The sequence below is a fragment of the Lepus europaeus genome, chromosome 8, assembly GCF_033115175.1.
Source record: "Lepus europaeus isolate LE1 chromosome 8, mLepTim1.pri, whole genome shotgun sequence".
NCBI lineage: Eukaryota > Metazoa > Chordata > Mammalia > Lagomorpha > Leporidae > Lepus > Lepus europaeus.
The window spans coordinates 77,968,337-77,995,239 of NC_084834.1; the positions used below are offsets into that span (position 1 = coordinate 77,968,337).

Genomic DNA, 26,903 nt, shown 5'->3' on the forward strand with positions numbered 1-26,903 from the left:
GAGTAAGTGCACAGTGACTCCTGTTTTTGATTTAACAATTGACACTCTTGTTTATGGCATCAGTAATCACCCTAGGCTCTTGTCATGAGTTGCCAAGGCTATGGAAGCCTCTTGAGTTCGCCATCTCCAATCTTATTTCGACAAGGCTATAGTCAAAGTGGAAGTTCTCTCCTCCTTTCAGAGAAAGGTACCTCCTTTTTTGATGGCCCATTCTTTCCACTGGGATCTCACTCATGGAGATCTTCCATTTAGGTAGTTGGTTTTTTTTGTTTGTTTGTTTGTTTTTTGCCAGAGTGTCTTGGCTTTCCATGCCTGAAATACCCTCCTGGGCTTTTTAGCTGGATCCAAATGCCTTAAGGGCTGATTCTGAGGCCAGAATGCTGTTTAGGACATCTGCCATTCTGCTGTGTATCCTATTTCCCATATTGGATCGTTCTCTCCTTTTTAATTCTATCAGTATTAGCAGACACTAGTCTTGTTTATGTGATCCCTTTGCCTCTTAACCCTATCATTATGATCAATGATCAATTATAAACTAAACCAACCACTTTGACTAGTGAGATGGCATTGGTACATGCCACCTTGATGGGATTGAATTGGAATCCCCTGGCACATTTCTAACTCTCCTGTTAGGGGTAAGTCTGATTGAGCATGTGCCGAACTGTACATCTCCTCCCTCTCTTATTCCCATCCTTATATTTAACAGGGATCGCTTTTCAGTTAAATTTAAACACCTAAGAATAATTGTGTGTTAATTAGAGTTCAACCAATAGTATTAAATAGAACAAAAAAATACTAAAAGGAATAAAGTAGTAAGTTGTTCCTCGACAGTCAGGACAAGGGCTGATCAAGTCATTGTTTCTCATAGTGTCCATTTCACTTCAACGGTTTTCTTTTAGGTGCTTGGTTAGTTGTCACCAAGCAGGGAGAACATATGATATTTGTCCCTTTGGGACTGGCTTTATTCCCTCAGCATGATGTTTTCCAGATTCCTCCATTTTGTTGCAAATGACTGGATTTCATTTTTTTTTTTTTACTGCTGTATAGTATTCTATAGAGTACAGATCCCATAATTTCTTTATCCAGTCCAATGTTGATGGGCATTTAGGTTGATTCCATGTCTTAGCTATTGTGAGATCAAGAAAGTCCACAACAACTAAACAAAAAACCCACTTAAGAGATGAGCCAAGGACCTCAATAGACATTTTTCAAAAGAGGAAATCTAAATGGCCAACAGACACATGAAAAAATGTTCAGGGTCACTAGCAATCAGGGAAATGCAAATCAAAACCACAATGAGGTTTCACCTCACCTCAGTTAGAATGGCTCACATACAGAAATCTACCAACAACAGATGCTGGTGAGGATGTGGGGAAAAAGGGACACTAACCCACTGTTGGTGGGAATGCAAACTGGTTAAGCCACTCTGGAAGTCAGTTTGGAGATTCCTCAGAAACCTGAATATAACCCTGCCATACAACCCAGCCATCCACTCCTTGGAATTTACCCAAAGGAAATTAAATTGGCAAATAAAAGAGCTGTCTGCACATTAATGTTTATTGCAGCTCAATTCACAATAGCTAAGACATTTTTTCTTTAGTTAATAATGTCAAAGAGACTGTGCTACCACAGTTGAAGTCTGAGAACCCTCAGTTCTTTAGAGATGGACAAAATGGTGGTTGCAAAAGGAACTACAGGATTAGGAAATAAAAACTGATGGTATTGTTTATCTAAGAAGGTAAGTGAAAGTGGGTACAAGGATTAAAGAAGGAAATGAGACAGTTTTGAGAATACTTTAAAATATAGCTTTAACTTTTGTGTCAAATTAATGTCAAATACTGGAAATACAATTAAATCATCAGGATAGGAAATTTTAAATTTAAATCCAAACATAAGCAAATAAACCTAAATGTATGTCAAGTTGATCATATAACTCTACAGAGGACTCAGCCAAATGTTTGTGTTGCTGTTAAGACTCCACTTAGGATGCCTGCATTTCTTATAAGAGCAGTTGGGTTTGAGTCCTGGCTTCACTCTGGACTTGCTAATGTACATCTTGAGAGGCAACAGGTGATGGATCAAATCGTTGGATCTCTGCTACCAATGAGGGAGACCCAGACTGAATTGCCAGTGCCTGGCTTTGGCCTGGCCCGTCCCAGTCATTGTAGGCATTTGGGGAGTGAACCAGAGAATGCGAGATCTCTCACTCTCCCTTTTAAATAAAAATAAATAAATAACACATAATTAAACAGAACAGAACAAAAAGAGTTAATCAAAGCAACTTTTGAGCATAAAACTCCAATGTATATCTTCAATGACAAATATGCTAAGGACAAAAAGAACTGTAATGAAGTCCTGAATTTTGCTTAGTCAGTTTGTTTTTGTACTGATATTTGTATAGCAATTACAAACTGATGTTCTTGAAAATCAGAGTTCTCTCTGTGGGAGAAGGAAGATACAATTATAGAATGAGGAAAGGAGAGAAATAACTAGTGTTGGATAAGAATTAGAGCAGTATGAACTCACAATTTTATATATATATATGCATATATATAGTGTGTATATTGTAGTAGCTTAGAAAAAATGGTACTCAGTTAATAGAAACTAAAAGTATTTAAGAGTAAAATGCCAGATGTCTGCAACTCAGTTTCAAATGTTTCAACCATAGTAAAATAAGACAATGAGATGGCAATAACTTCATAATTGGTTAATCTAGATGAAGAATATATAAATGTTCATGGAATTGTACTATTCTTTTTTCTTTATTTATTAGACAGGTAGAGTTACAGACAGTGAGAGAAAGAGACAGAGAGAAAGGTCTTCCTTCCGTTGGTTCACTCCCCAAATGGCCACTACGGCCGGAGCTGCTCCAATCCAAAGGCAGGAGCCAGGTGCTTCCTCCTGGTCTCCCACGCGGGTACAGGTGCCAAGCACTTGGGGCATCCTCCACTGCCCTCCTGGGCCACAGCAGAGAGCTGGACTGGAAGGGAGCAACTGGGACTAGAACCTGGCACCCATATGGGATGCTGGCACTGCAGGCAGAGGATTAGCCATGTGAGCCACAGCACCGGCCCCCGGAATTGTACTATTCTTACAACTTTATGTTGGTTTGAATTTTTTGCAAATACAAATTCAGGAAAAAATATATTAGGATACAGAGAAGTTACAAAGCAAACAAAAAATAAATAGAAAAGGAAATATGGGGTTTAATACTTGGGAAACAAAAACTGAATGGGGCTGTGAACTTGCGTAGCTGCCAATCAGGTAGTGAGGAGGCAGTATTACCTGCTAGTAAACTTTGAAAAGCTGTAGCACCAGATAGCATGGCGTCTACTATTTGTACAGTATAAGTCCTGTGTGCCCATTATGTGCCTCAAATTTGGATTCATGATACATGATTTTCCTTGAACTTGTATATCTTTGATTTCAGCAAATGGTAGGCATGTGTTACACAGCAGAAAATGGAAAGAAAAATTTCAGCATTCACTGTAGTGTTATGGATGGAACAGGACTCTGCTTCCCAAACTGAAGGAGACATTTAAATCCAAAAGGCTTAGGTTAATGGTTGGTGGGTTAAGAGTGGAAACAATATGATTATGGCATCTCAGAGGAGGGTTTAGTATTTGGGCCATATTTGCTGCCCCTTAGAAGGAAGCTGAATCAAAAGAGAAGTAGCCAAGACTAGAACCAGCACTGCAATATGGTATTCCAACGTTGAAGGTGGCAGCTTAACCTACTGTGACATGGTGTTGGCCTCATCCACATTGTTTTTAATAGCAAAAACTTGATAAGCAAAATTTTCTATTGGTATCTTTCTGAGGTAGAAGAAAATTTATTACTGGATGCTGGCTATATAATAAATGTGGACAGAGGTATTGTGTAGCTCAGTGACTAAGTCTCCACTTGGGATGTCTACATCCCATATCAGAGGGAATGGTTCAAATCCCAGTTATTCTGCTTCCAACCCAGATTCCTGCTTATGTACACCCTGGGAGGGAGCAAGTGGTGATTCAAGTCTTGGGTCCCTGCAACGCATGTGAGAGATCCAGAAAGAGTTCCAGGCTCCTGGTTTCAGCCTGTCCAAGCTCTGGCTATTATGGCGATTTGGGGAGTGAACCAATGTATGTAAGATCTCTTTACCTCTCTCTTTCTCTCTCTCTCTCTCTCTTGCTTTCTCTCTGCCTTTCAAATAAAATGAGAAAGAAAGAGAGAGAGAGAGAGAAAGGAAGAAAGAAAAAAAGGAAGGAAGAAAGGAAGAAAGAAAAGGAAGAAAACAAAAGAAAGAATCTATCCACTATCCCCAATGGGAAAATATGTTGACAGAAAAAAGACTGTTTTTGTATATTAAGCATCTTTAATCTATTTGCATTATAGAAAGATAGGCTTTTTGACATTAGTACATTTGGATATTTCACATTTAGTTAATCTTACAAAGTGAGAGTTTTTGCTTCTTTCAATGAAAAGATGTGAAAAACATATAAACCACGCAGAAAAATGGAAAAGCTTTGAGAAAATGAAATTTAAAATAAAATACAAAGTTTAAAGTTAACAGAAATAACTAAAGTCCCACCATCAAAATTCAAAACTTTAAAGTGCACTTATTATAGACAAAATGCTGCTCTAAGGGGAACCACAGCTTCTAATATTTTTCTGAAAGCAAGAAACATACCATACACACCATTCAAAGCTGATACAAAGAGATAAAGGAGATTATTCTACTGTGATAAAAGGATCAATTCATCAAGATGATGTCACAATTATAAATATAATGCACTCAACATTGGAGCACTTAGGAGGATAAAGCAAACTTTAAGTGCTCTGAAGGGAAATGCAGACCAGAATACAGGAATAGTGGGAGATTTCAGGGCTGGTGTTGTGGTGCAGCAGACTAAGTAGCTGCTTGGGACACCTGCATCCCATTTTCAGTCTTGGCTCTTTCACTTCTGATCAACTTCCTGCTAATACATCCAGGGAGACAGAGGATGATGGCTCAAATATTCTGGCCCCTGCCACCTGTGTGGTAGTCTCAAATGGATTCAGGCTTCCTGACTTCAGGCTGGCCCAGCCCTGACTGTTGTGGGCACTTGAATGAAATAATGGATAGAAACACACTCTCTCACACATCTCTGCCTTTCAAGCAAAAACATTAAAAATAACAGTGAGATAGTTTAATACATCATTTTCAACAATAGACAGACCATCTAAACAGAAAAGCAATAGGGAAACAATGGACTTGAACTATACTTTACACCAAATGGATCACACAGACATAAATAGAATATTCTATCCAATAGTAACAGAACACATATTCTTCTCAAGTGTACATGGAACATTCTTCAAGATAGATTGCATATTATGCCATAAAACAAGTCTTAACAAATTTAAGATCAAAATCATATCCAGTATCTTTTTTAACCACAATGGTATGATATTAGAAATCAATAAAAGGAGGAATTAATGAAAATTAACAAATACGTGGAAATTAAACAACTATTAGATCAAAGAAGACACCACAAGGAAGCTTAAAATAGCTCCAGAGGTAAAGCAACATGGCAAGTGAGTAAGATGCTTCAATGGCCATTTCCTCACAGAGACATCAATTTGAATAGCTATTCATGAACCAAGTCACATTCCTGTCATTATGGAAGCCAGGTGAGAGACCTAAGTTCCTGGTTTTAGTATAATAATAAGAAAAATGCACTGAAGAAAGTAGGAAGGGATGAGTGGCACATATCACCCCTCCCACAGTTCTATGCAGTACAGTGTAGAAAGAAACACCTCACCACCTTCTTAGGAGATGGAGAGGGAATTAAGTACAGACACAGACTTGAAATCCAGTGTCATATCAGCAACAGTAAGAACCAATACTGGAGAGGACTCCATGACTCCTGCCTCCAGGAACATACTTGTAGACTGAGTCTTTAGGCCCCTTAGTCAGGCAACCAAATGCCCACCTCTGCTACCTTTTACTCAACCTCTGGCAGAAAACAGATCAAAACTCCAGTTGCTATGGAGTAGAAAATGAAATGAAGCTTTGGACCTTGCCTTGAAGCTGAGAGCTGGATCCACTGCTGTAAGACGCAGCAGCTAATAAAGCCCACAGACCTCAATTCCATGCTAGTCATAGCAGACAAAACCTCTAGAGTTGTCATAATATTAGGAGGAGATTGGCATCCTTGTTGGATGGACTTGTTTCTAAGTGTATCACCACAACATATGGAGCTGGTGTGCACCCCTGAGGTTGAAAAGGGACAGTGACTGTGAGATGTGTGACCTCACTTAGTGCTAGCCTGGGTAGCCAGATGCCTACCTTTATCATCCCTCCCTCAACCTTTGGAAAACAGAAAGAAAACACAGGATTGTATCTTAGAACTCAATGCCAGTCAGGTGAAACCTAACAATGGATGGATCTTAATGGTCCCCATCTTTAGACCAATGCCAGTGCACAGAGACTCTAGACCTGCACTGGTACAAAGTAGAGTCCTGTGGCCCAAAATAACTGGACATATACCCCAACCAGCACCACCAGCGGATGGTGGCTGGGGGTTCAGGGTATGAGTCCACCTTAGGATCAAACATCCCATAGCAGTATGGGCTTTGGCACTAACCCTATGCTGTGGCAGTCCTGGTGGACCATGTGCGCCAGATATAATCTAGAATTGCAGCATTGGTTTGCCATAGGACTAGGCATCTGGGCATATCTTGTCACACAAAAAAAATCCTTGTAAGGGTGGACTATTCCTTTAAAAAAAAGATTTATTTATTTATTTATTTGCAAAGCAGAGTTATAGAAAGGCAAAGAGAGAGAGAGAGAGAGAGGTCTTCCATCTGCTGGTTCACTCCCCAGATGGCCACAATGGCTGGAGCTGTGTCGATCCAAACCACTTTCCCAGTTCATCTTGAGCAACTCACCAAATGCAGATCTGCAACCAGTAAGAGCTTGGGGTGTCCTCTAGGACTAAAATAGTGATGACCCACCCACAATGACCTTGCAGCAAAACTCAATTAAGGATGCCACCTAGTGCTGAAATAGCAGAATTGTCCATGGGCTCTAAGAAATCAAACACTGCTTAGAATTTTGGAAGGATAAGAACAAATGAAGCCAGTGTCTGAAGACCAGGAAAGAAAACTAGTCTCTCAATGTACAGATGACATCATATGTCAACCAGCCTCACAGAAAAATAATTTCAGCTTTCACAGAAAAATAATTCAATTAATGGATAAAATAAGGTGCTAGAAAACATTTATAAATTCATATTTTCAAATGTTCAGATGAAAAATTCAAAATAGCTGTTTCAAGGAAACTCAATGAATTTTAAGAGAACACAGAGAAAAAATTTAATTCACTAACAAAAAGATGTACAGAGAGATAGATGTGATTTTTTAAAATAAAGCAGTAATCTTCCAACTGAAAAGTACACATGGAGAAAGAAAAAACACAATGGAAGGCATCCATGACAGAATAGATCAAGTAGAAGAATCAGTGAGCTGGAAGATAAACTATTTGAAAACATACAGCAGGAAGAGATAAAAGTAAAAAGAACCAAGAGGAATTAAGAAAGCTTACAGAAATTCTGGGACAGCATGAAAAGAGCAAATATCCAAGTTATCAAGATTCAACAGAGACTTGAGAAGACAAAAAAGGTAGAAAGGATATGTAAACAAACAAACAATAACATAAAACTCACAAATATAGAAAAAGATTTGATTGTCTTGGTACATGTTGAAGGTCACTAGTTGGATTCTGTCAACTTAGTCTACGCAAGACATACTATAATCAAGCTCTCCAATGTCAAAGAGAGGACTCTCAAAGCTCCAAGAGAAGGGAAACAAATAGTACATAAAGGCGTCCTAATTTCCCTGACTCTGAATTCTCAGCAGAAATCTTACAAACCAGGAGGAAGTAGAATCAGACTTTCATAATACTGGAGGAAAAAACTACCAAAAATACTGTACCCAGCAAAATTATCTTAGATATGAAGGATAGATAAAGATGTTCCCAGATAAACAAAAGCAGACAGAATTTATAACTATCAAACATCTCTTTCAAGGAATGCTAAAGAGAATTCTTCAAACTGAAACAAGGAGACAACAATGAGCAAGAACAAAATATCAGAAGGTAGAAAGCTCATTGGGAAGGGCACGTGCACAGACAAATTCAGAATGTTCTAGTATGTAAATATTCTGTGTAAACTGTTCACATTATTAGTATGAATAGTAAAAGCAATTCTGAAAAGTAATAATTACATTTACAGATAGCCAATACAGAAAGACTTAACAAGGAACATTAAAAACTCGAAATGTGGGAAAGGAGTGCATGTGTAGATTACTTTATTAAATTTTTATGTCTTTTTTCATTTCACTACTATCCTCATAATCAACATCAAGCTGTTATAATTTCAAAGTAGTTTGTGATAACCAAAAGATGTTTTTGGTAAACCTCACAAAAGAAAAATATCTATAATAGGTTTACCAAAAATATAAGCAAGAATCCAAACACATTATTATTTATTCATAAAGGAAGATTGTTAAGGGAGGGAGGAAGGAACTACAACAAAATTAGAAAACAGATGTTAAAATGGAAGCAGCAAAACTTTACCTATCAATAATTACCTAAAATGTAAAAAAGATTAAATTTTCAAATTAAGAGACAGAGTGACTGAATGGATTTAAAAACAAGACCCACCATCCCACCATATGCTGCTTATAAGAAACTCTCTTCATCTCTAAGGACATGCATAGACTGAGAGTGAAAGGATTGAATAAGACATTTTATGTAATAAAACCCAAAAGAAAGCAACAGTATCTGTGCTTATATAAAATAAAGTATATTTTAAATCAAAAGCCATAAAAAGAGATAAGATCATTATGCTATGATAAAGATTTCAATCCAGCAAGAAAAAAATAAGTTATAAATACATATGCACCCAACATTGGAGCATGCAACCATACAAAGCAATATTAATAAACCTAATGGAAGAGATAGACTTCAATGCAAAATACAGTAGTGTTATTTAACACCCTACCTTCAGAAATGGAAAGATCATCTCAACAGAAAATCAATAAAGAAACAACAGAATTTAACTGCACCCCAGATCAATTGGACTTAACAAATATTTACAGAATATTCCATCCACCTAGTGCAGAAAACATTATTTTAAACAGGACATTGACCATTCTTCAGGGTAGCCAATAAGGTAATTCATAAAATAAACCTGAATAAGTTTAATAAAGTTGAAATCATATTGAATATCTTTCACGGCTACAATACAATCAAAATAGAAATCAAACAAGGAAACCTTTAAGGAAGAAACTGAGAAGAAATTTAAAATTTTCTTGAAACAAATGAAAATGGAAATATCACATACCAAACCCATGGCAGACAGCAAAAGAAGCAAAAACGAGGGAAATTTACAGCAATCAATACCTACAGGCAATAAAGAAGAAAGTTCTCAAATAAAACAACACAATGAACTAGAAAACCAAGAAAAAATAAAAAACAAACTTAGTAGAAGGAAATAAATAATAAAACTCAGAAATAAAGACTTTAAAACTACCCCTAAAAATCAATGAAACAAAGAGTTGTTTCTTTGGAAACATAAACAAAATTGACACTTAGCCAGACTAAGAGAAAAGTAAAAAAGACTTACATAAATGAAATCAGAGTTGAAAAAAAAGACATTACAAATATCACCCCTGAAATACAAAAGATAGAAATTATTATTTACAATTGCATGGCAACAAATTTGACCTTGAAGAAAGAGACAAATCCTTGGATACACATAGCTTCCCTAGGTTGAATCATAAAGAAATACAATATCTAAACAGAATAAGCAGTAGTAAATCTAAATTAGTAACAAAACTTTCTCATCAAAGTAAAGCTTGGGATTCTATGCTGTCACTGCTGAATTCTTTTTTTTTTTTTTTTTGATAGGTAGAGTTATAGACAGTGAGAGAGACAGAGAAAAAGGTCTTCCTTCCATTGGTTCACCACCCAAATGGCCACTACAGCCGGAACTGTGCCAATCCAAAGCCAGGAGCCAGGAGTTGCTTCCTGATCTCCCATGTGGGTGCAGAGGTCCAAGCACTTGGGCCATCCTCCACTGCCTTCCCGGGCCACAGCAGAGAGCTGGACTGGAAGAGGAGCAACCGGGACTAGAACCCGGTGCCCATATGGGATGCCGGTGCTGCAGGCGGAGGATTAACCAAGTGAGCCATGGCGCTGGCCCCATTGCTGAATTCTATAAATCATTTTTTAAAAAAAAGATTTATTTATTTACTTGAAAATTAGAGTTACAGAGAAGGAGTGACAGAGATCTTCCATCTACTGGTTCACTCCCCAGATGGCCACAATGGTCAGGGCTGAGACAGGCTGAAGCCAGGAGCCAGGAGCCAGGAGCTTCATCCTGATCTTCCACATGGATGGCAGCGGCCCAAGCACTTGGGCAATGTTCTTCTGCTTTTCCCAGGCCATTAATAGGGAGTTGGATGGGAAGTGGAGCAGCCATGACATGAACCAGCACCCATAGGGGTGTCTGCATTGTAGGTGGTGGCTTTACCCACTACACCACAATGGAAGTCCCCCTACAAATCATTTTAAAAAGGATTAACAAAAATTCTTTTAAAATTATTCCCAAAAAATGGAAGAGAAAGGAATTATTCAAAACCCATTCTATAAAGCCAACATTACCTTGATGCCAAATCCAGATAAGAGACAACACAACAGAAAAGAAAGCTATATGCCAATACCCTTGATAGCTATGGATGTAAAAGTCCCCAACAAAATTCTAGAAAACTGAATCCAATAGAAATATTGCTCATTAAAAATATTTCTCACCATAATCAAGTGGAATTTATCCCAGGAATGCAAGGATGGTTCAATATATACAAATCCATAAATGTGACATACTACATCAAAGGAACAAAGTACCAAAATAGTATGATCTTGTCAACATTTTGATAACATCTAACATCACTTAATGATAAGAACTCAAACTAAGTATAGAAGGAATTTACATCAACATAACAGAGCCCATATATAGCAAGTCAACAGCTAACATCATACTGAATGGTAAAAGATGAAGACTTTCTCTCAAAGAATTGAACAAGGAAAGGATGCCTACTTTTACTACGTTTTTCAAAACACAGTATTACAAATCTTAGAGCAATTTAGGAAAGAGAAAGAAATAAAGGACACCAAAATTGGAAATGAAGAAGTAAAACAGTCATTGTTTATAGATGACATGATCTTACATAGAAAATCTCAAATATCCCACCAAAAAAACCCCACATTAGAACCAATAAATAAATTCAGCAAAATTGTAGGATACAAAGTCAGCCTACAAAAATTGGTAGTGTTTAACAATACACCAATAGCAAATTATCTGTATAAGAAATCAAGAAGGCAATCTCATTTTCAATACTTACAAAAAATAAAATATCTAGAAATTAGTTTATTGAAGAGGTAAAATATCTCTAAAACAAAAACTATAAAACATTAATGAAAGAAACCAAGGAAGGGGGTCGGTGCTGTGGCACAGCAGGTTGAAGCCTCAGTCTGCAGCACCAACATCCCATATAGGCTCTGGTTTGAGTTCAATCCAATTCCCTACTAATGCAGCTGGGAAAGCAGTGGAAGATAGCCTAAATGCTTGGGCCCCTGCACCTGCATGGGAGACCCAGAAAGAAGCTCCTGGCTCCTGGATTTGGATCAGCTCATCTCTGGCCATTGCAGCCATTTGGGGAGTGAACCAGCAGATGGAAGACCTTTGAGGTGGTATGTCACATTTATTGATGTGTATATTTTGAACCATCCTTGCATTCCTGGGATAAATGGTGCTGGGAAAACTGGATATTCATAAGCAGAAGAATGAAGCTCAAGTCTCTCTCATAATGCACACAAACCAACTAAAAACTTACTGAAGACCCAAATGTTAGATCTGAAACTTGAAACCAGTAGAAGAAAACATAAGAGGGATGCTTTGTGATACTGGAATAGGCAAGGATTTTTCTGGTATTATATTCCAGAAACACAGGAAACAAACGCAAAAATAGACTAATGAAATTTTATCAAACCAATGAGCTTGTTGAAAGCAAAGGAAACAAGCAATATAATGAAGAGAAAAACTAAAGAATGGGAGAGAATCCTTGTAGACTATATATCTCACAAGGTGTTAATATCCAGGGTATTTAAGGAATCCAATGGCAAACAAACAAATAATACAATTTTAAAAAAATGAGAGGTTGATCTAAACAGACCTTTCTCAAAAGAAGACACATAAATGGCCATCAGGTATATGAACATATGCTCAGTATCACTAATCATCAGGAAAACGCAATCAAAACCACAATGGTGTATCACTTCACTGCAGTTAGATTGACTGTAACACAAAAGACAAAAAGTAACAAGTGCTGATGAGGCTGTGGAAAAATGGGAACTCTTACACATTGTTGGAGGTGATAATATAAATGTGTAAATCCATTGTATTAAAGATGAATTCCCTCAAAAAACTAAACATAGAGCTATCATATGATCCAAGAATTCCACTACTGCGTATATATCCAAAAGAAATTCAATCAATCTGTCAAAGGAACATCTAATTGCTGCACTATTCAGAACAGCTTCAAAATGAAGAAAACTTAAGTGCCCATCTATTAATGAGTGGATAAAGAAAACATGGTACATGTTCCCAATGGAATACTATTTAGCCATTAAAAGGATGAAATCTTGGAACTAATGTTGTGATGCAGTGGCTTAAGCTGCCACTTACAACACTGGCATCCCATATCAGAGTGCAAGTGTAAGTTCCAGCTACTCCATTTCCAATACAGATTACTGCTAATGTGCCTGGAAAGACAGCAGACGATGGCCCAAATACTTGTGCCCCTGCCACCAACTTGGGCCACTAGGATGGAGTTCCTGGCTCCTGGCTTTGACCTGGCCCAGACCTGGCTTGTGTGGCCATTTGGGCTGTGAACCAGCGCATGGATGATCTCTCTTTTTCTGTCCTGCCCAATCCTCCACTCTCTCACTCTGCCTTTCAAATAAGTAAATAATCTTTAAAAAAAAAAAAACAGAAAAAAGGATGAAGTCTTGTCATTTGTAACAATGTGATGGAACTGAAAGAAATGGAATGTATGACTTTTTTCTTATGGTGAATCTAAAAAAGTTGATCCCATATAAGTTGAAAGTGGCATGGGAATTGGCAGGGACTGTGAAGAGTAGAGGGGAAGCAAGAATGGAAAAGGTTATTTTACAGATTCTAAGTTGTGGCTAGATAAGAATAATAAGTTCTAGTGTTCTATTGCACACTAATGTACTATAAATAATGATAATATATGTATATTTCTTCTCAAAACACTATAAGAAAGGACTTTTAACGTTTCCACCATAAAGAATGTTTGAGGGGATGGCTCTGTTTACCCTGATTGGATATTATGCAATGTTTAGATGTATCAAAACATCACATAGTGCCCCATAAGTATGTACAATTTTTAATAGGTCAGTCAAAATGTTTAAAAATTATTAAAAGATGATATTGAAACAAATGAAAATGGAAACAATATATTATAACTTATACATTGCAGCAAAAGCAGTTCTAAGCAGACAGTTCATGGCATTAAATGTCCATGTCAAAAAAAGAAGGGGGTAGGTGTTTTGTTGTAAGCAGTTAAGATGCCACTTGGGATGCCTGTATCACATATCAGAGTGCCCCAGTTCAAGCTCCAACTCTGCTTCCAGAGCTTCCTGCTAGTGTGCATTCTGAGCAGCAGCAGATGATGGTTCAAATATGGGGCCCTGCCACCCATATGAGAGACATGGATTGCATTCTGGGCTTCTGGCTTCAGCATTGCCCAGCCCCAGTTGTTGCAGGCATTTGGAATGTGAACCAGGGGATGAAAGATCTCTCTCTCTCTCTTTCAAATAAATTAAATTAAAATAAGTAAAAAAAAAATATTAAGCAGAAAAAAATCTCAAATAAATAAATAACATTACATATTAAGGAACCAGTAAAAGCAGATCAAACTAAGCCCAAAGTTAATAGAAGGAAGTAAATAATGAAGATCATAGCAGAAATAAATAAAATAGATGATTCACCATCTTAACAGCACAGAGGACAAAACCCATATGATCATATCCATAGATGCTGAAAAAGCATTTGACAAAATTCTACATCCTTTGTGATAGTCTTAACAAATCAGACATAGAAGAAATGTTCCTCAACACAATAAAGTCCATATATAATAAATCTACAGTTAACATCATACTCAACAGTGAAAAGTTGAAAGCTTTCACTATAAAATCGGGAAAAATATAAGGATGCCCACTCTCACCACTTCTGCTCAACATGATACTAGAAGTCCTATACAGAGAATGAGGTACAAAAAAGGCAACCAAATAGAAAAGGAGGGGCTGGCGCTGTGGCATAGTGCCAGCCCCATAAGGGAGCTGGTTCTAGTCCCGGCTGTTCCACTTCCTATCCAGCCTTCTGTTATGGTCTGGGAAAGAAGTACTAGATGGCCCAAGTCCTTGGGCCCCTGTACCTGCATGGTGGTCCCAGAAGAAGCTCCTGGCTTCAGATCGGTACAGCTCTGGCCACTGTGGCCATCAGGGGAGTGAACCAGCAGATGGAAGACCTCTCTCTCTCTGTGCCTCTGCCTTAAATACATAAATCTTAAAAAAATAAAAAATAAAAGGAACAAGTAAAATTGTCTCTCTGCTTTCTGACAACTTGATCTTATATGCAGAATACCCTAAAGACACAATCAAACAATTGTTAGAGCTGATAAACACATTCAGCACAGTTGTAGAATACAAAATCAGTTTACAAAAATCAGCAGAATTCCTTACCTTCAAATTAATAAGCTTTTATCTTTAACCATCAAAATAAATTTACCTTTTAATTCAATTTTTCATGACATTTTGGAAGTGCTCCTGTACTACAAAGCCATAGTAATCAAAGCAGTATGGTACTGGCATAAAATAGATACATTGACCAATAGAATAAGATACAGAGCCCAGAAATAGACCTGTACACTTATGATCATTTAATTTTGCACAAATGTGCCTAGGCCACAATGAGGGAAAGGCAGACTCTTCAATAAGTGGTGATGGGAAAACTGGATATCCACAAGAAGAAGGATAAAAATGAACCTTTATCTACCCTTATGGAAGAACCAATTCAAAGTGTATTAAATATTAAATATCAGACCTGAAACTATAAAACTACCAGAAGAAAACAAAGGGGAAAGCTCTATGCCATTGGTATGGGCAGACATTTCTTGGATATGACTCCAAAAACATAGGCAATGAAAGCAAAGGATAAGACAAATGGGATTGCATGAAACTAAAATCTTCATGGCAAAGGAAATAATTGAGTGAAGAGACAACCCACAACCTGAGAGAGAATATTTGCCAATCAGACATAGGATAAGGGGCCAATGTCCAAAATATAAACAACTCAAATAACCAAAACAAAAAAAAATCCAAAATAATCCAATTTAAAAATGGGCAAAGGACCTGAACAGACATTTCTAAAAGAAAACACACAAATGACAAACAAATATTTGAAAAAAATCTCTACACCTTTAATCATTAGAGAAATGCAAATTACACTTGTTAGTCTACTCAAAAAGATAAAAGATAACAATGATGGGTGAGGATGTGGAAGGAAGAGAACTCTGGTGCGCTGTTGTTGGCATTATAAATTAGTATAGCCATTTCAGAAAGAAATATGGAGGCTCCTCAGAACAGTAAAAACAGAACTGACATGCAGTCTAGCAATCTCACTTCTGGATATGCTTGTATACCAAAAAGAAATGAAATCACATTGTCAAACAGATATCTGCACTCCCATGTAATTGTAATATTATTCACAAGAGCCAAGCCAAGATTTTTAAAATGTGACATATATATACAGTGGAATACCATTTAATCTTTGGAAAGAAGGACATTTTGTCACTTGTGATAACATGGATAAACCTAGAAGATGTTATGCTAAGTAAAATAAGTCAGGCATAGAATGACAAATACTGCACAATCTCACATATGGAATCTTAAAAAGTTGAACTCACAGAAGTATAGCAGTTGTAGCAGAACAGCAGTTACCATAGGTTTGGATAGAATTGGGGGTGGGAGGGGACACAGGGAAAGGGGAGACAGTCAATGGGTACAAAGTTTCAGTTAACAGAAATAGATTCTGATGATCTATTATATAACATGGTGACTATAGTTAGTAATAATGTATTGTATGTTTAAAAATATATAAAAGAGCAGATGATAAAGTGTCACCACAAGAAACACTAAGTATTTGAGGTGGTAGATATGTTAATTAGCTTGATTTACTCATTGCACAGTATATACATATATCAAAACTTCACAGTGTACCTTATAAATATATGTAATTATTATTTGAAGTGAAAAATAAAACAAAAAAACTGAATATGTCATAGGCACTCAATAAATTGGTAGGGAGTTTAATAGACTATTCACTCTTTATCAAGTATGTATTGAACATTATCTATTTTAAGCAGTTAGTGTTCAACAAAACAAAGATCCATTTCTGCATGGAGCTTTTACTCTAGTGGGAGACAGAAAGAAATCATGAACAACCAATTTGTGAATTATGTTAGCAATAATTGCTATGCAAATAGGAAAGTAGAGTAAGGGGATTAGGCAAGCCAATAGAGGGCAGCAGGGTAAGTATTAAACAGGATGATCTGCAACAGTGGAGTACACGAGACTGGATTTGTACTTACTTGGAGTTTGCAGCCTTCATTCTGACACAGTTTCCTGACGAGGGCTCCAATGATGATCATAACAGTTTCTCTGATGTCATTGCTCCCAAAGGAACCTTTGAACGTCCTCTATTAGGCAAACAGGATAAAACAGATTACAATAACATTAAAAAAATTTCCAAGGGACACTTTTAGTTAAGGAGTAAGTATACCATACCAGAGGAAAATGTTTTTATGTTATTAGATTGTAAACTCAGAATTTTGCTTTTGAGACACCTGTAAATTTACAATCCAGCTTTTAATGAAGTTAATAGAATGACACCTTCATAGACAGTCTCAGCCTGGTTCCTTAAACTCCCTAACGGTTAACAGATTAAATTCATTGAGCCAGTGAGCCAAAATAAAGTTCGTAAATTTTCATTTATGGGTGAAAAAATGACTTCATTGCTTTTATCTAATTCTCAAACAAGCCCATTTTCTCCTAGATCATAAGTGGGTAAGTATACTTTTAAAAACAATAATGAACCCAACAGAAGTCCAGTTTTTATTTCCAATATAAATGCTTTAATATTGGAAGAATTGTATCTCTTTAATATATGTGTAATAAAAACACAAAGATTTGGCCAGCATTGTGGCTCACTAGGCTAATCCTCTGCCTGCGGCACCGGCACCCCGGGTTCTAGTCCCCATTGGGGTGCCAGATTCTGTCCCGGTTGCTTCTCTTCCAGTCCAGCTCTCTGCTGTGGCCCGGGGAGGCAGTGGAGGATGGCCCAAGATGCTTGGGCCCTGCACCCACATGGGAGACCAGGAGGAAGCACCTGGCTCCTGGCTTCGGATCGGCGTAGCGGCCATTTGGGGAGTGAACCAATGGAAGGAAGACCTTTCTCTCTCTCTCTCACTCTCACTGTCTAACTCTGCCTGTCAAAAAATAAAAAATAATAAAAGATTTTAAAATTCAAGATAAATCTTTTAAAATTAATTATTGAAGCATAATCCACACTTCTATTTGAAATTTTGTCCTGAATCACATGATATGTCCAATGAATACTATCTAAAATTTTTCATATAGTTTATGCTATTTAATTGCATCAACTAAGAATTGCAGACAATAAGTGAAATAATTTACAGTACAATTAATGACTAATGGATAGAAATTAGTACAATAGGGTTTTAATATAAATATCCAGAAGGTTCTCATTTGTTGTTTTCATGCGGATGTGAGTAGGTTTTAACAACTGCTTACAATCTGAAGAATTTTGTTAGCTGAGAGCATTTATTTTCCATCTGTCCCTGGACTTACAATGAGGGTTCTCAGGAGTTCTTCATTGGGATGGGAGGCAAATCCACAGGCATAAAGAAACCTCTCCTGGAGGATAATGCTGCTGTCACTTTTGAAATCCAGAAAGTCCAAAATGGCGTCCAATGAGTCTGGGGTCTGGGCAGAGGTCACAGCATCTACCAGCTGAGGTCTGTAAAGAAGGTATAGTTATGGAGCCAGCACTGTAGCACAGTGGGTTAAAGCCCTGGCATACATGCTGGTATCCCATATGGGTGCTGGTTCGAGTCTGGATGCTCCACTTCCAATCCAGCAACCTGCTAATGTGCTTAGGAAAGCAGTGGAGGATGGCCCAAGTGCTTGTGCCCCTGTACACATGTGGGAGGCCCAGAAAAAGCTTCTGGCTCCTGGTTTTGGATCAGCTCAGCTCCAACCATTGTGGCCATTTAGGGAGTGAACCAGCAGATGGAAGACTTCACTCATTCTCTACCTCTCTCTGTAACTCTTTCAAATGAATAAAATATATCTAAAAAAAAAAAAAAAAAAGGAAGGCATAGTCATGGGTATCAACATCTAAAATGCTCAAGGAATTATAAAAATCTGACATCCACATACTCTACATTGGTTTCAGTTTCCTAAGAAGTGATCTTTTTATGTGAACAAACAAAATAAATAAGATTTTCTCCAAAGAACCCCCAATTATATGGACATCTATCTCACATTTAAACAAGGTATGTCAGAATATATAACTAACTTCACAGTATTAACCTGAGCCAAATATAACTTGGATATTTGTCAATAAAGCCATATAAATAAAATTATAAATAAAGTAAAAATTCTTTTTTGTATGAGTAATACATAAGAGCTATGATCCCAAATGTTGATTCTCTTTCTCTACATAACTTTGCAAAAACATAGGTTTCTGAAATGCTTAATTTAACAACAGTACTATTATGTGATGTAAATTTGGGAAATTCTTTTTATTTTAACTTATACTCAAGGAAGAAGTTATTTTCCCCCTCTTTAAAAAAAATTTTAAAAAGATCAAGGCCATCATTGTGGCTTAGCTGGTTAAGCTGCCAACTGCAATGCTAGCATCCTATATGGGTGCTGATTTGCTACCTGGCTGTTCCACTTCTGATCCAGCTCCTTGCTGATGTACCTGGAAAGCAATGGAACATGGCCCAAATCCTTGGGCCCCTGATCCCGCACAGGATACCCAGAGAAAGCACTTGGCTCCTGGCTTCAGACAGGCCCAGTTCCAGCCACTGCAGCCATTTGGGAAATGAATCAGCAGTTGGAAGATCTCTCTCGCTCGCTCTCTCTCTCTGTAACTCTGCCTTTCAAATAAATAAATCACTCTTAAAACCAAAGTAAAAAAAAGAAAATTGAAAAGCCCATGGTAAGGGTCTGTGTTCATCAAGAATGGATACATGTAAGCAGAATGGAATTCCTACAGAAAAATTCTGGGTACAGATTCCAGTTCTCAAAAATCTTTGCTTGGTGTAGTCTATGATGATAAAACTTCTGACACTAGTTGTCACACTAATGAACATATGTTTATGAATAGATACCACATCCATGTAAACACACTAGCAAAGCACCCTATACTATTTTTAACATTACCCTATACTATTTTTTCTTTTTAAAATTAGATTATTTGCTCTATTGGTACACAATAATTGTACATATTTATTTGTTTTGAAGGCAGAGTGACAGAGAGAGAGGGAAAAATGGAGTGAGATTTTCTATTTGCTGGTTCACTTCCCCAAATGGCTGCAATGGCCAGGGCTGGGCCAGGGCCAGGGCAAAGCCAGAAGCCTGAAACTCTATGTGGGTCTCACATATTTATGGCAGGGGCTGCTTTTCCATGTGCGTAACCAGGGACTTGGATAAAAAGCAGAGCAGCTGGGACTTGATATGGGTGCTGGTGTCACCGGTGGTAGCTTAACCTGCTGTGCCATAGCCTGGGCCTCTGTACTACATGCTTTTAAAAAATTATATTTTGTACAATATCATTCTGATCCTAATGAAATTCTAGTGAATGAAGCAGGGACAGAGAGCCATAATATTTATTATCTTTTGTACAACACATAGAAATCTTAGGTGTGCAATCTCCCTCATTTCTTCTTATGTAAATGGAGCTAAAATATTATTTATCTCAGGATTATTGGAAGGATTAGATTACAAAACCTATATAAAACACTTAAAACAGTGCTTGACATATAGTGATTAATAAATATAACCATTAATAATACTATTACCTGATTTAATCAAGTGAACATTTTTGTTAGTTTATTTATTTATTTTTTAAATTTTTATGACATGTAGAGTTTACAGACAGTGAGAGAGACACAGAGAGAAAGGTCTTGCTTCTGTTGGTTCACTTTCCAAATGGCCGCAACAGCCGCAGCTACGCCGATCCAAAGCCAGGAGCCAGGAGTTTCTTCCTGATCTCCCATGTGGGTGCAGAGGTCCAAGGACTTGAGCCATCTTCTACTGCTATCCCAGGCCACAGCAGAGAGCTGGACTGGAAGAGGAGCAACCGGGACTAGAACCCAGCGCCCATAAGGGATGCCGATGCCACAGGCGGAGGATTAAACTAATGCGCCAGCCCCATTTTTGTTAGTTTAACATTATTATTTTCCCTTACATACAAAGAAATAGACTCAGAAATAATAATGAATCATTTGTTCAGGATCATATAGTGAGTAAATGGTGTAGCTGGGATTAGAATTAAGTGTTTCTGACTCTGGTGTCTATGGTCTTTTAATTACACTGCTGTTTTCCATGAAACACCTGTCCAACGAAATGCTTTAAGAAAAGGGATTTTCTCCTAATGCACCCAGGAAGGAAGCCAAGGAAGGCCCTTGGGCCCTTGCCACTCATGTAGGAGACTTGGAGTTCTAGGCTCCTGGCATAGACGTGGCTTAGCCTTGGCTGTTGTGGTCATTTGGGCACTGAACCAGCAGATGAAAATGAAAGATCTCTCTCTCTCTCTCTCTCTGTCATTCTTCTTTACAAATAAATAAGTAAATCTTTTTTGTAAAAAAAAAAAATGACAAGGTATTTTCAAGGTCATGTAAATTAAGAAAATATTTGAGAAATTTTTAAAGAATATTATTAGATTAAGGACACTAAAAATTCCTGCAACAAAGAAAATATTTGAATTGGTTTGACCCAGTATTTTCCAAACTCAGTTGCTCACAGCATCTTTTCCTCTTGGTGTACCTGTTAATATCCTGTGAATTACAGAATACACAATACAGACACTTTGGGAAATGCTATGTTCCACTACCATGCCTTTCATTATCCTACAATAAACAAAAGGAATTGGTAGCCCTATTGTAAATATGTTCAAAGTGATTCTTAGAAAGGCTAAATAAAAACAAGTTGCTTAAGTATTATATATTGTTAGATATTGAAGGTCATAATTTAGGACTATACCTTTTTATTTTAATTCATTCTAGACTCCTTTCTATTATACTATACTACATATGATATAGTACAATACAAGGGATCTTCAAATGCATTTTATAAAAAACCTTTCAAATGTTTTACACAAAATAAACATTGCTCTATTTATTCACAAACTATTTGAATGCCAAATATATTGTATAAACAGTCTTATTTAAAATATACACTGTAATGGTTGCATAAATTATTGTCATCTTTAAGACTTTTAGGAATCCAGATAAGGCTACAGTTTACTGTAATCTCTATTTTAAATTAATATCTAATTTTTGCATTTTTCTTTTCAGCATTTTTGGCTTTGATATTAAGACAAGTCCCTTTATCAATATATTTGAAAGCTCTGTGATTAAAACAGAGGCCCCATGTTCATGATTTTTGCATATCTTTCAACTTTTGGTTTAAATATGTATTTATTTATTTATTTATTTATTTTTATAATTTTTGACAGGCAGAGTGGACAGTAGAGGGAGACAGAGAGAAAGGTCTTCCTTTTGCCGTTGGTTCACCCTCCAATGGCATCCGCGGTGGGCACGCTGCGGCCGGCGCAGCGCGCTGTTCTGATGGCAGGAGCCAGGTGCTTATCCTGGTCTCCATGCAGGTGCAGGGCCCAAGCACTTGGGCCATCCTCCACTGCACTCCCTGGCCACAGCAGAGAGCTGGCCTGGAAGAGGGGCAACCGGGACAGGATCGGTGCCCCGACCGGGACTAGAACCCGGTGTGCCGGCGCCGCAAGGCGGAGGATTAGCCTGTTAAGCCACGGCGCCGGCCTTAAATATTTTTTTGAAGACAGCAATCAATTTGTGGTTACACATGTGGAATTCTACCAATATTTTAATGCCTTAAGTCCAGTTAATATGAAATACAATCAAGAATAAATAGACTTTTCAGAGAAAAAAAACTACATTCTCCGCTTCTAGGGGAACTGAGTCCTTTAAACTCAGTGACTGCTGCTGCTCCTGTGTGTGCCTCTTGGCTAGTTTCCACTTGTGAGTATATCATGGATAGTTTCCCTCATTGGATTCAGGAAAGCTTTTAATTGGTACTAACTGTGTATTTACAAACAAATTCTGTATTATAGACCAAAAGCACTGTATTTACAAAGTGAATTTGAGAACTGAATCAAGTTTCTTCATTACACATGATAATGAATCGGAGTTACATCAAATATGAGATAATGTATCCATTCCTTTTTTCCAGATTCTTTAGACTAGTTACCTCCATTCTCAAATGTCTATGTAAACATTTCTTCAGTTCAATCATTAATGAAGTCACATTATTCAATTGAAGAAGTCAAAACTGTTTGTTGCTTTAATCAACTCTGAAATCTTTTCAAGTGTAAATGAATAGGTTGGGATCACAATTTCAAAAACAGTGAGTTAGCACACACATCATGGTGGCACAATGAAGCTCTGGCCTCGCCTCCCTGGATGCCATCCACAAAACGGATGTTCATTGTGAGTCACTGTTGAACCTTGTTACCGCACATTTGGTAAAGGGACCATTAAGCCGTTGCATGTGGCATAACCGCTTGATGAAAATGCAGAACAACATATAGATGAACTGGAAGTGGGGCAGTTGGTTTCAAAGGGGGGTCTTTCTTGCTTCTAACAACCCAAACCTGTTTTACTGAAAGACAATCCCACACAGTTCGAGAAACTTACAATACTTCCTTCTTTTCGGCCTTTAGGATTTGGAGGATCTCTTCTTTCTTCGCAGTCCTGAGGTGCTGAATGAAGGCCAGGAAGTGACTGACAGACTCGGCTTTGGAGAGGCTGTCGGGCTGCAGGTGGCTCCTGATGGACTGCCAGTGCTCTGAGAGCTGCAAAACACGGCTGCAGGCTCAAACTCCAGTCATCATTCTGCACACCTACATTCATAAAGGGTGTTCTCCCCAAAAGGAAAATTTTCCTTGCATGTGATAAGCAAAAGAAACTTCTGTATCTTACCTCAATATACAGGATCACTCCCTGCCCACATCACACCCCCATGACTCTCAGTGGCAAATATAGAACCCTGTCGACCCTACGCACAAGTCATCTGTAGGAGGACTGCTTTACTCCATTATTGTTTAGCTTGAAGGGACACAGGCAATGATTAATTGGTTTCTGGGAATGCAGATCATCCCATGGCTACACTGAAAGGCTGACATCTGAGGACAAGATTTGACTAACCATAGTGAAAAGTGTGCAGAATTTTAATTAACAGCAGGATATTTCAGAGGAGAAAAAAATCAGAACTGCCACAGAATTGAATCAGCTTTGTAATTTAACTGCACTGCACTGAAAATCAATCTGTGCAGTAGTTTGAGCTCCTTCTTCTACCTCTTACTTTGTTTGTATGAAATTCAATGTTTTTCTATTCCTGAGGTCTGAATTGTTCATTGCTTCTATGAAGTAGAATGGCATTTAGATAAAAGGAATTCCTACATCTACACTACTATTAGTCAATTGTAGTTTTAAAAGTAGTAAATAATTATAGTTGTAATTAATGACATCTTTTGGCTCTGGAAGAAGCTAAAGAACTTCGTCTTCACATCAATACTCAGAACACTGAGAATGCAACATATTACCCCTGAAACAAATACGATCAAGTGACAGAACTTTCAAGAATCAGATCCATTTTCTTGACTCTGCACTTCCCCAAATTCATTAGGCTCTTTTCCTCCCTTGAATCCTAGGCATAACTTTTAGAAGGCTGCCCTTAAATCATAACTTTTTTTTTTCCAGTAAGTGTTGTGTTAACACATCATTCAGGTACATATTGCTTGACTACTGTCATCATAACTCAGTGGTGACTGGTAGTTCTTTAGAAACTCTTCATAGAATTCATTGATCCTGCTATTGAGAATAAAAGGCAAACAGAGTTTAAGCCATGATTAATCCCACATTTGTTCAAACTTACAGAAAGGCATCCTTTACACTCGCTCTGGAAGACCTGACCCACAATGGGAATGGCTGTATACTTCGAATCAACAGCTTTAATTACAGCCTCAACCTTCTTGCCAGGCCTCAGTCTTGGGCCTGCTTCAGTGGTCTTCAGCTCTAATTTCTGCCTGCATAACACCAAAGAAACATAGCACATTACAAACATTCTTTTGAGTGAAAAGGATACTAATCGCTATTATTTTGGCAATAAGATTATTCCAGTTGGATATAGCCTTGTCTTTCAAACCCAAATATCTGCAGAGGTAACTGAAACCCCAAGATAATCACCAAAGTTTTCTGGGAGCAGAAATTTCATTCAAAGATTTGAAATTTAAGTTTGTATTCTCGTAGAGAGAATAAAGGGAGAATAAGAGAATACAGGAGAGAAGTTTTGCCTGGAAGCTGAACATGGTATGTGATGTCAGTTCTTTTGAATTTAGCCTAACTTCCTAAAAGTGATTTTTCAGTCCCTTGCATGTCACTTATTAGGCAAGATAATTAGGAAAGCTTATCTTCCAAAAGTGATATTAACAATATTTTTGTCTGACATGCTCTTCCAATCCCCGTATCTCTGCCATCAAAAGTAGGTTCTCTATCCCTCTCCTTGAACCTGGGTAGGACCCTGATTGTCCCAGCTAACAGAGGACAGTGGGGAGTGATACTCTGTGGCTTCTAGAGCTATTTTATAAAAGGAATTCATTCTTCATGTGGCATGCTATCCGTATACATGCCTTTGGGACATTGAGCTGCCATGGAAGAAGTGCGGCCACTTGAAACTGTCATGCTGAGGGACTCATGGAGATACAGAGTTACATGAGGAGCCTCAGCTGTTTGAGTCTTCTCAGTTCATGCACCAGATATGAGGGAGCAACATCAAGACAACTGCAGCTCCAGCCAATGAGGCCTGCAGCTGCAGAGCCAAGCTCCCAATTGCAAGAGAGAATAATACAATGATTTTTGCTTTTTTTAAATACTGATAAGTTTGGGTTGCTTTGTTATATAGAAATGGAAATCTGATAGACTTGAAAAGTGATTTAAATTTATTTTATATGAAAACAATATAGATATAATATGAAGTTAGGATGCAAAATGTTGCTTCAGATACGGCTTCCACACAATTTTTTAAAGTGTTTGTAGTTTGAGGCACTTCTCCCAAGATTTTGCATTACGACTGTTTCCAAGAAATTTTAAAATTATTTATTTATTTGAAAGGCAGAGACAGAGGGAGAGAGAGCGAGAGTGAGAGATCTCCCATCTATTAGTTCACTCCCCAAATGCCTGCAACAGCCAAGCCTGGGCCAGACTGAAGCTAGCAGACAAGAACTCAATCTGGGCCTCCCCTATGGGTGGCAGGCACCTGTGTACTTGAGCCATCACTGCTGCCCCCCAGAGTGTGCATCAGCAGGAAATTGGAATCAGGAGCAGAGCCAGGACTGGAACCCAGGCCCTCTGCTATGGAATACAGGTAGCTCAAGAAACAGCTTAATTACTACAGCAGATACCTCCCCCCAGAGGGAATTTCTGAGGTATAGTGCATATAATTAAAAAAACTATTCTTTTACAAATAAAAACCTGAAAATAACACAAACTCTTATATTTGAAATTCCAGATAATCCAGATAGAAATATTTTGACCAGAAAAAAAAAGTTCTCAAATAGATAAAACAGGCTTTAATACTAAAATGTTATAAATCTTATCACAAATTCTGTCACATCTCCTTTCTACTTTTATGATTTTAACAGTAATTTTTTAAAACTCTCAAGGAGAGAAAATATGAATGCCACCACATTTTAGCCTTAATGTTGAAAGTATTTGAAAGTGAAATTAGAAAATGAATGTGAATGGATCAAGTAGTTTGTCTTTTTAAAATTTAAATTCTATTCAATGAATAATTCATTTTTAATGAAATGCTATTTTAAAAACAGTATATATATATATATATATATATGATATACTACTGTAGATAAAAGTAAAAGTGAACAAGATATTAATTACTGTTTTCAAGGAGCTAACAAAGTGAGATAGCACTACACACACATATACATACACCTATTTACAAAGTACAATAATATGTCAAAGAATAATAAAGAAAATAAAAATGTCAGCATTATCTTACTTTGACACTATTTTCCCTGTAATTGTTTGTAGGAAATTCAGTCGAAAAGCATGTGTCTCTTCTGCAAGCACAGCTGTAACGAAGCTGTCTTCTATCTTATACGTAGTGACAGATGTGGCTTTCGAACTGACACCCAACACCTAAATAAAGAAATGTCTCTTTTTGTAACAAGGAATCACCATTTTCATCTTCAAACCAAAGCAAATATAAAACCATTTTGTAATCTTCAAAAGAGTTCATCTTTCACCCTTCCCCCATTACCCACATCTACAACCTACTTAAATAAGTCTATTCATTAAATACATATATATGTTGGGACCAGTGCTATGGCATAGAGGGTAAAGCTGCCACCTGCAGTGCTGGCATCCCACATGGG

At 37.5% G+C, this 26,903-nt stretch overlaps 1 protein-coding gene across 1 annotated transcript in view; it reads right to left on the bottom strand.

Moving 5' to 3' along the window:
- Nucleotides 1–26,903, bottom strand: part of MTTP (microsomal triglyceride transfer protein) — a 62,983-nt gene that overhangs the window by 18,518 nt on the left and 17,562 nt on the right. Inside the window, exons 6-10 of the mRNA XM_062199824.1 lie at nt 26,528–26,667; nt 24,389–24,539; nt 23,149–23,306; nt 18,038–18,206; nt 16,759–16,866 (exon numbers count right to left, since the gene is read on the bottom strand). Coding sequence (XP_062055808.1) covers nt 16,759–16,866; nt 18,038–18,206; nt 23,149–23,306; nt 24,389–24,539; nt 26,528–26,667 — 726 coding nt within the window. The remainder of the gene's footprint in view (nt 1–16,758; nt 16,867–18,037; nt 18,207–23,148; nt 23,307–24,388; nt 24,540–26,527; nt 26,668–26,903) is intronic.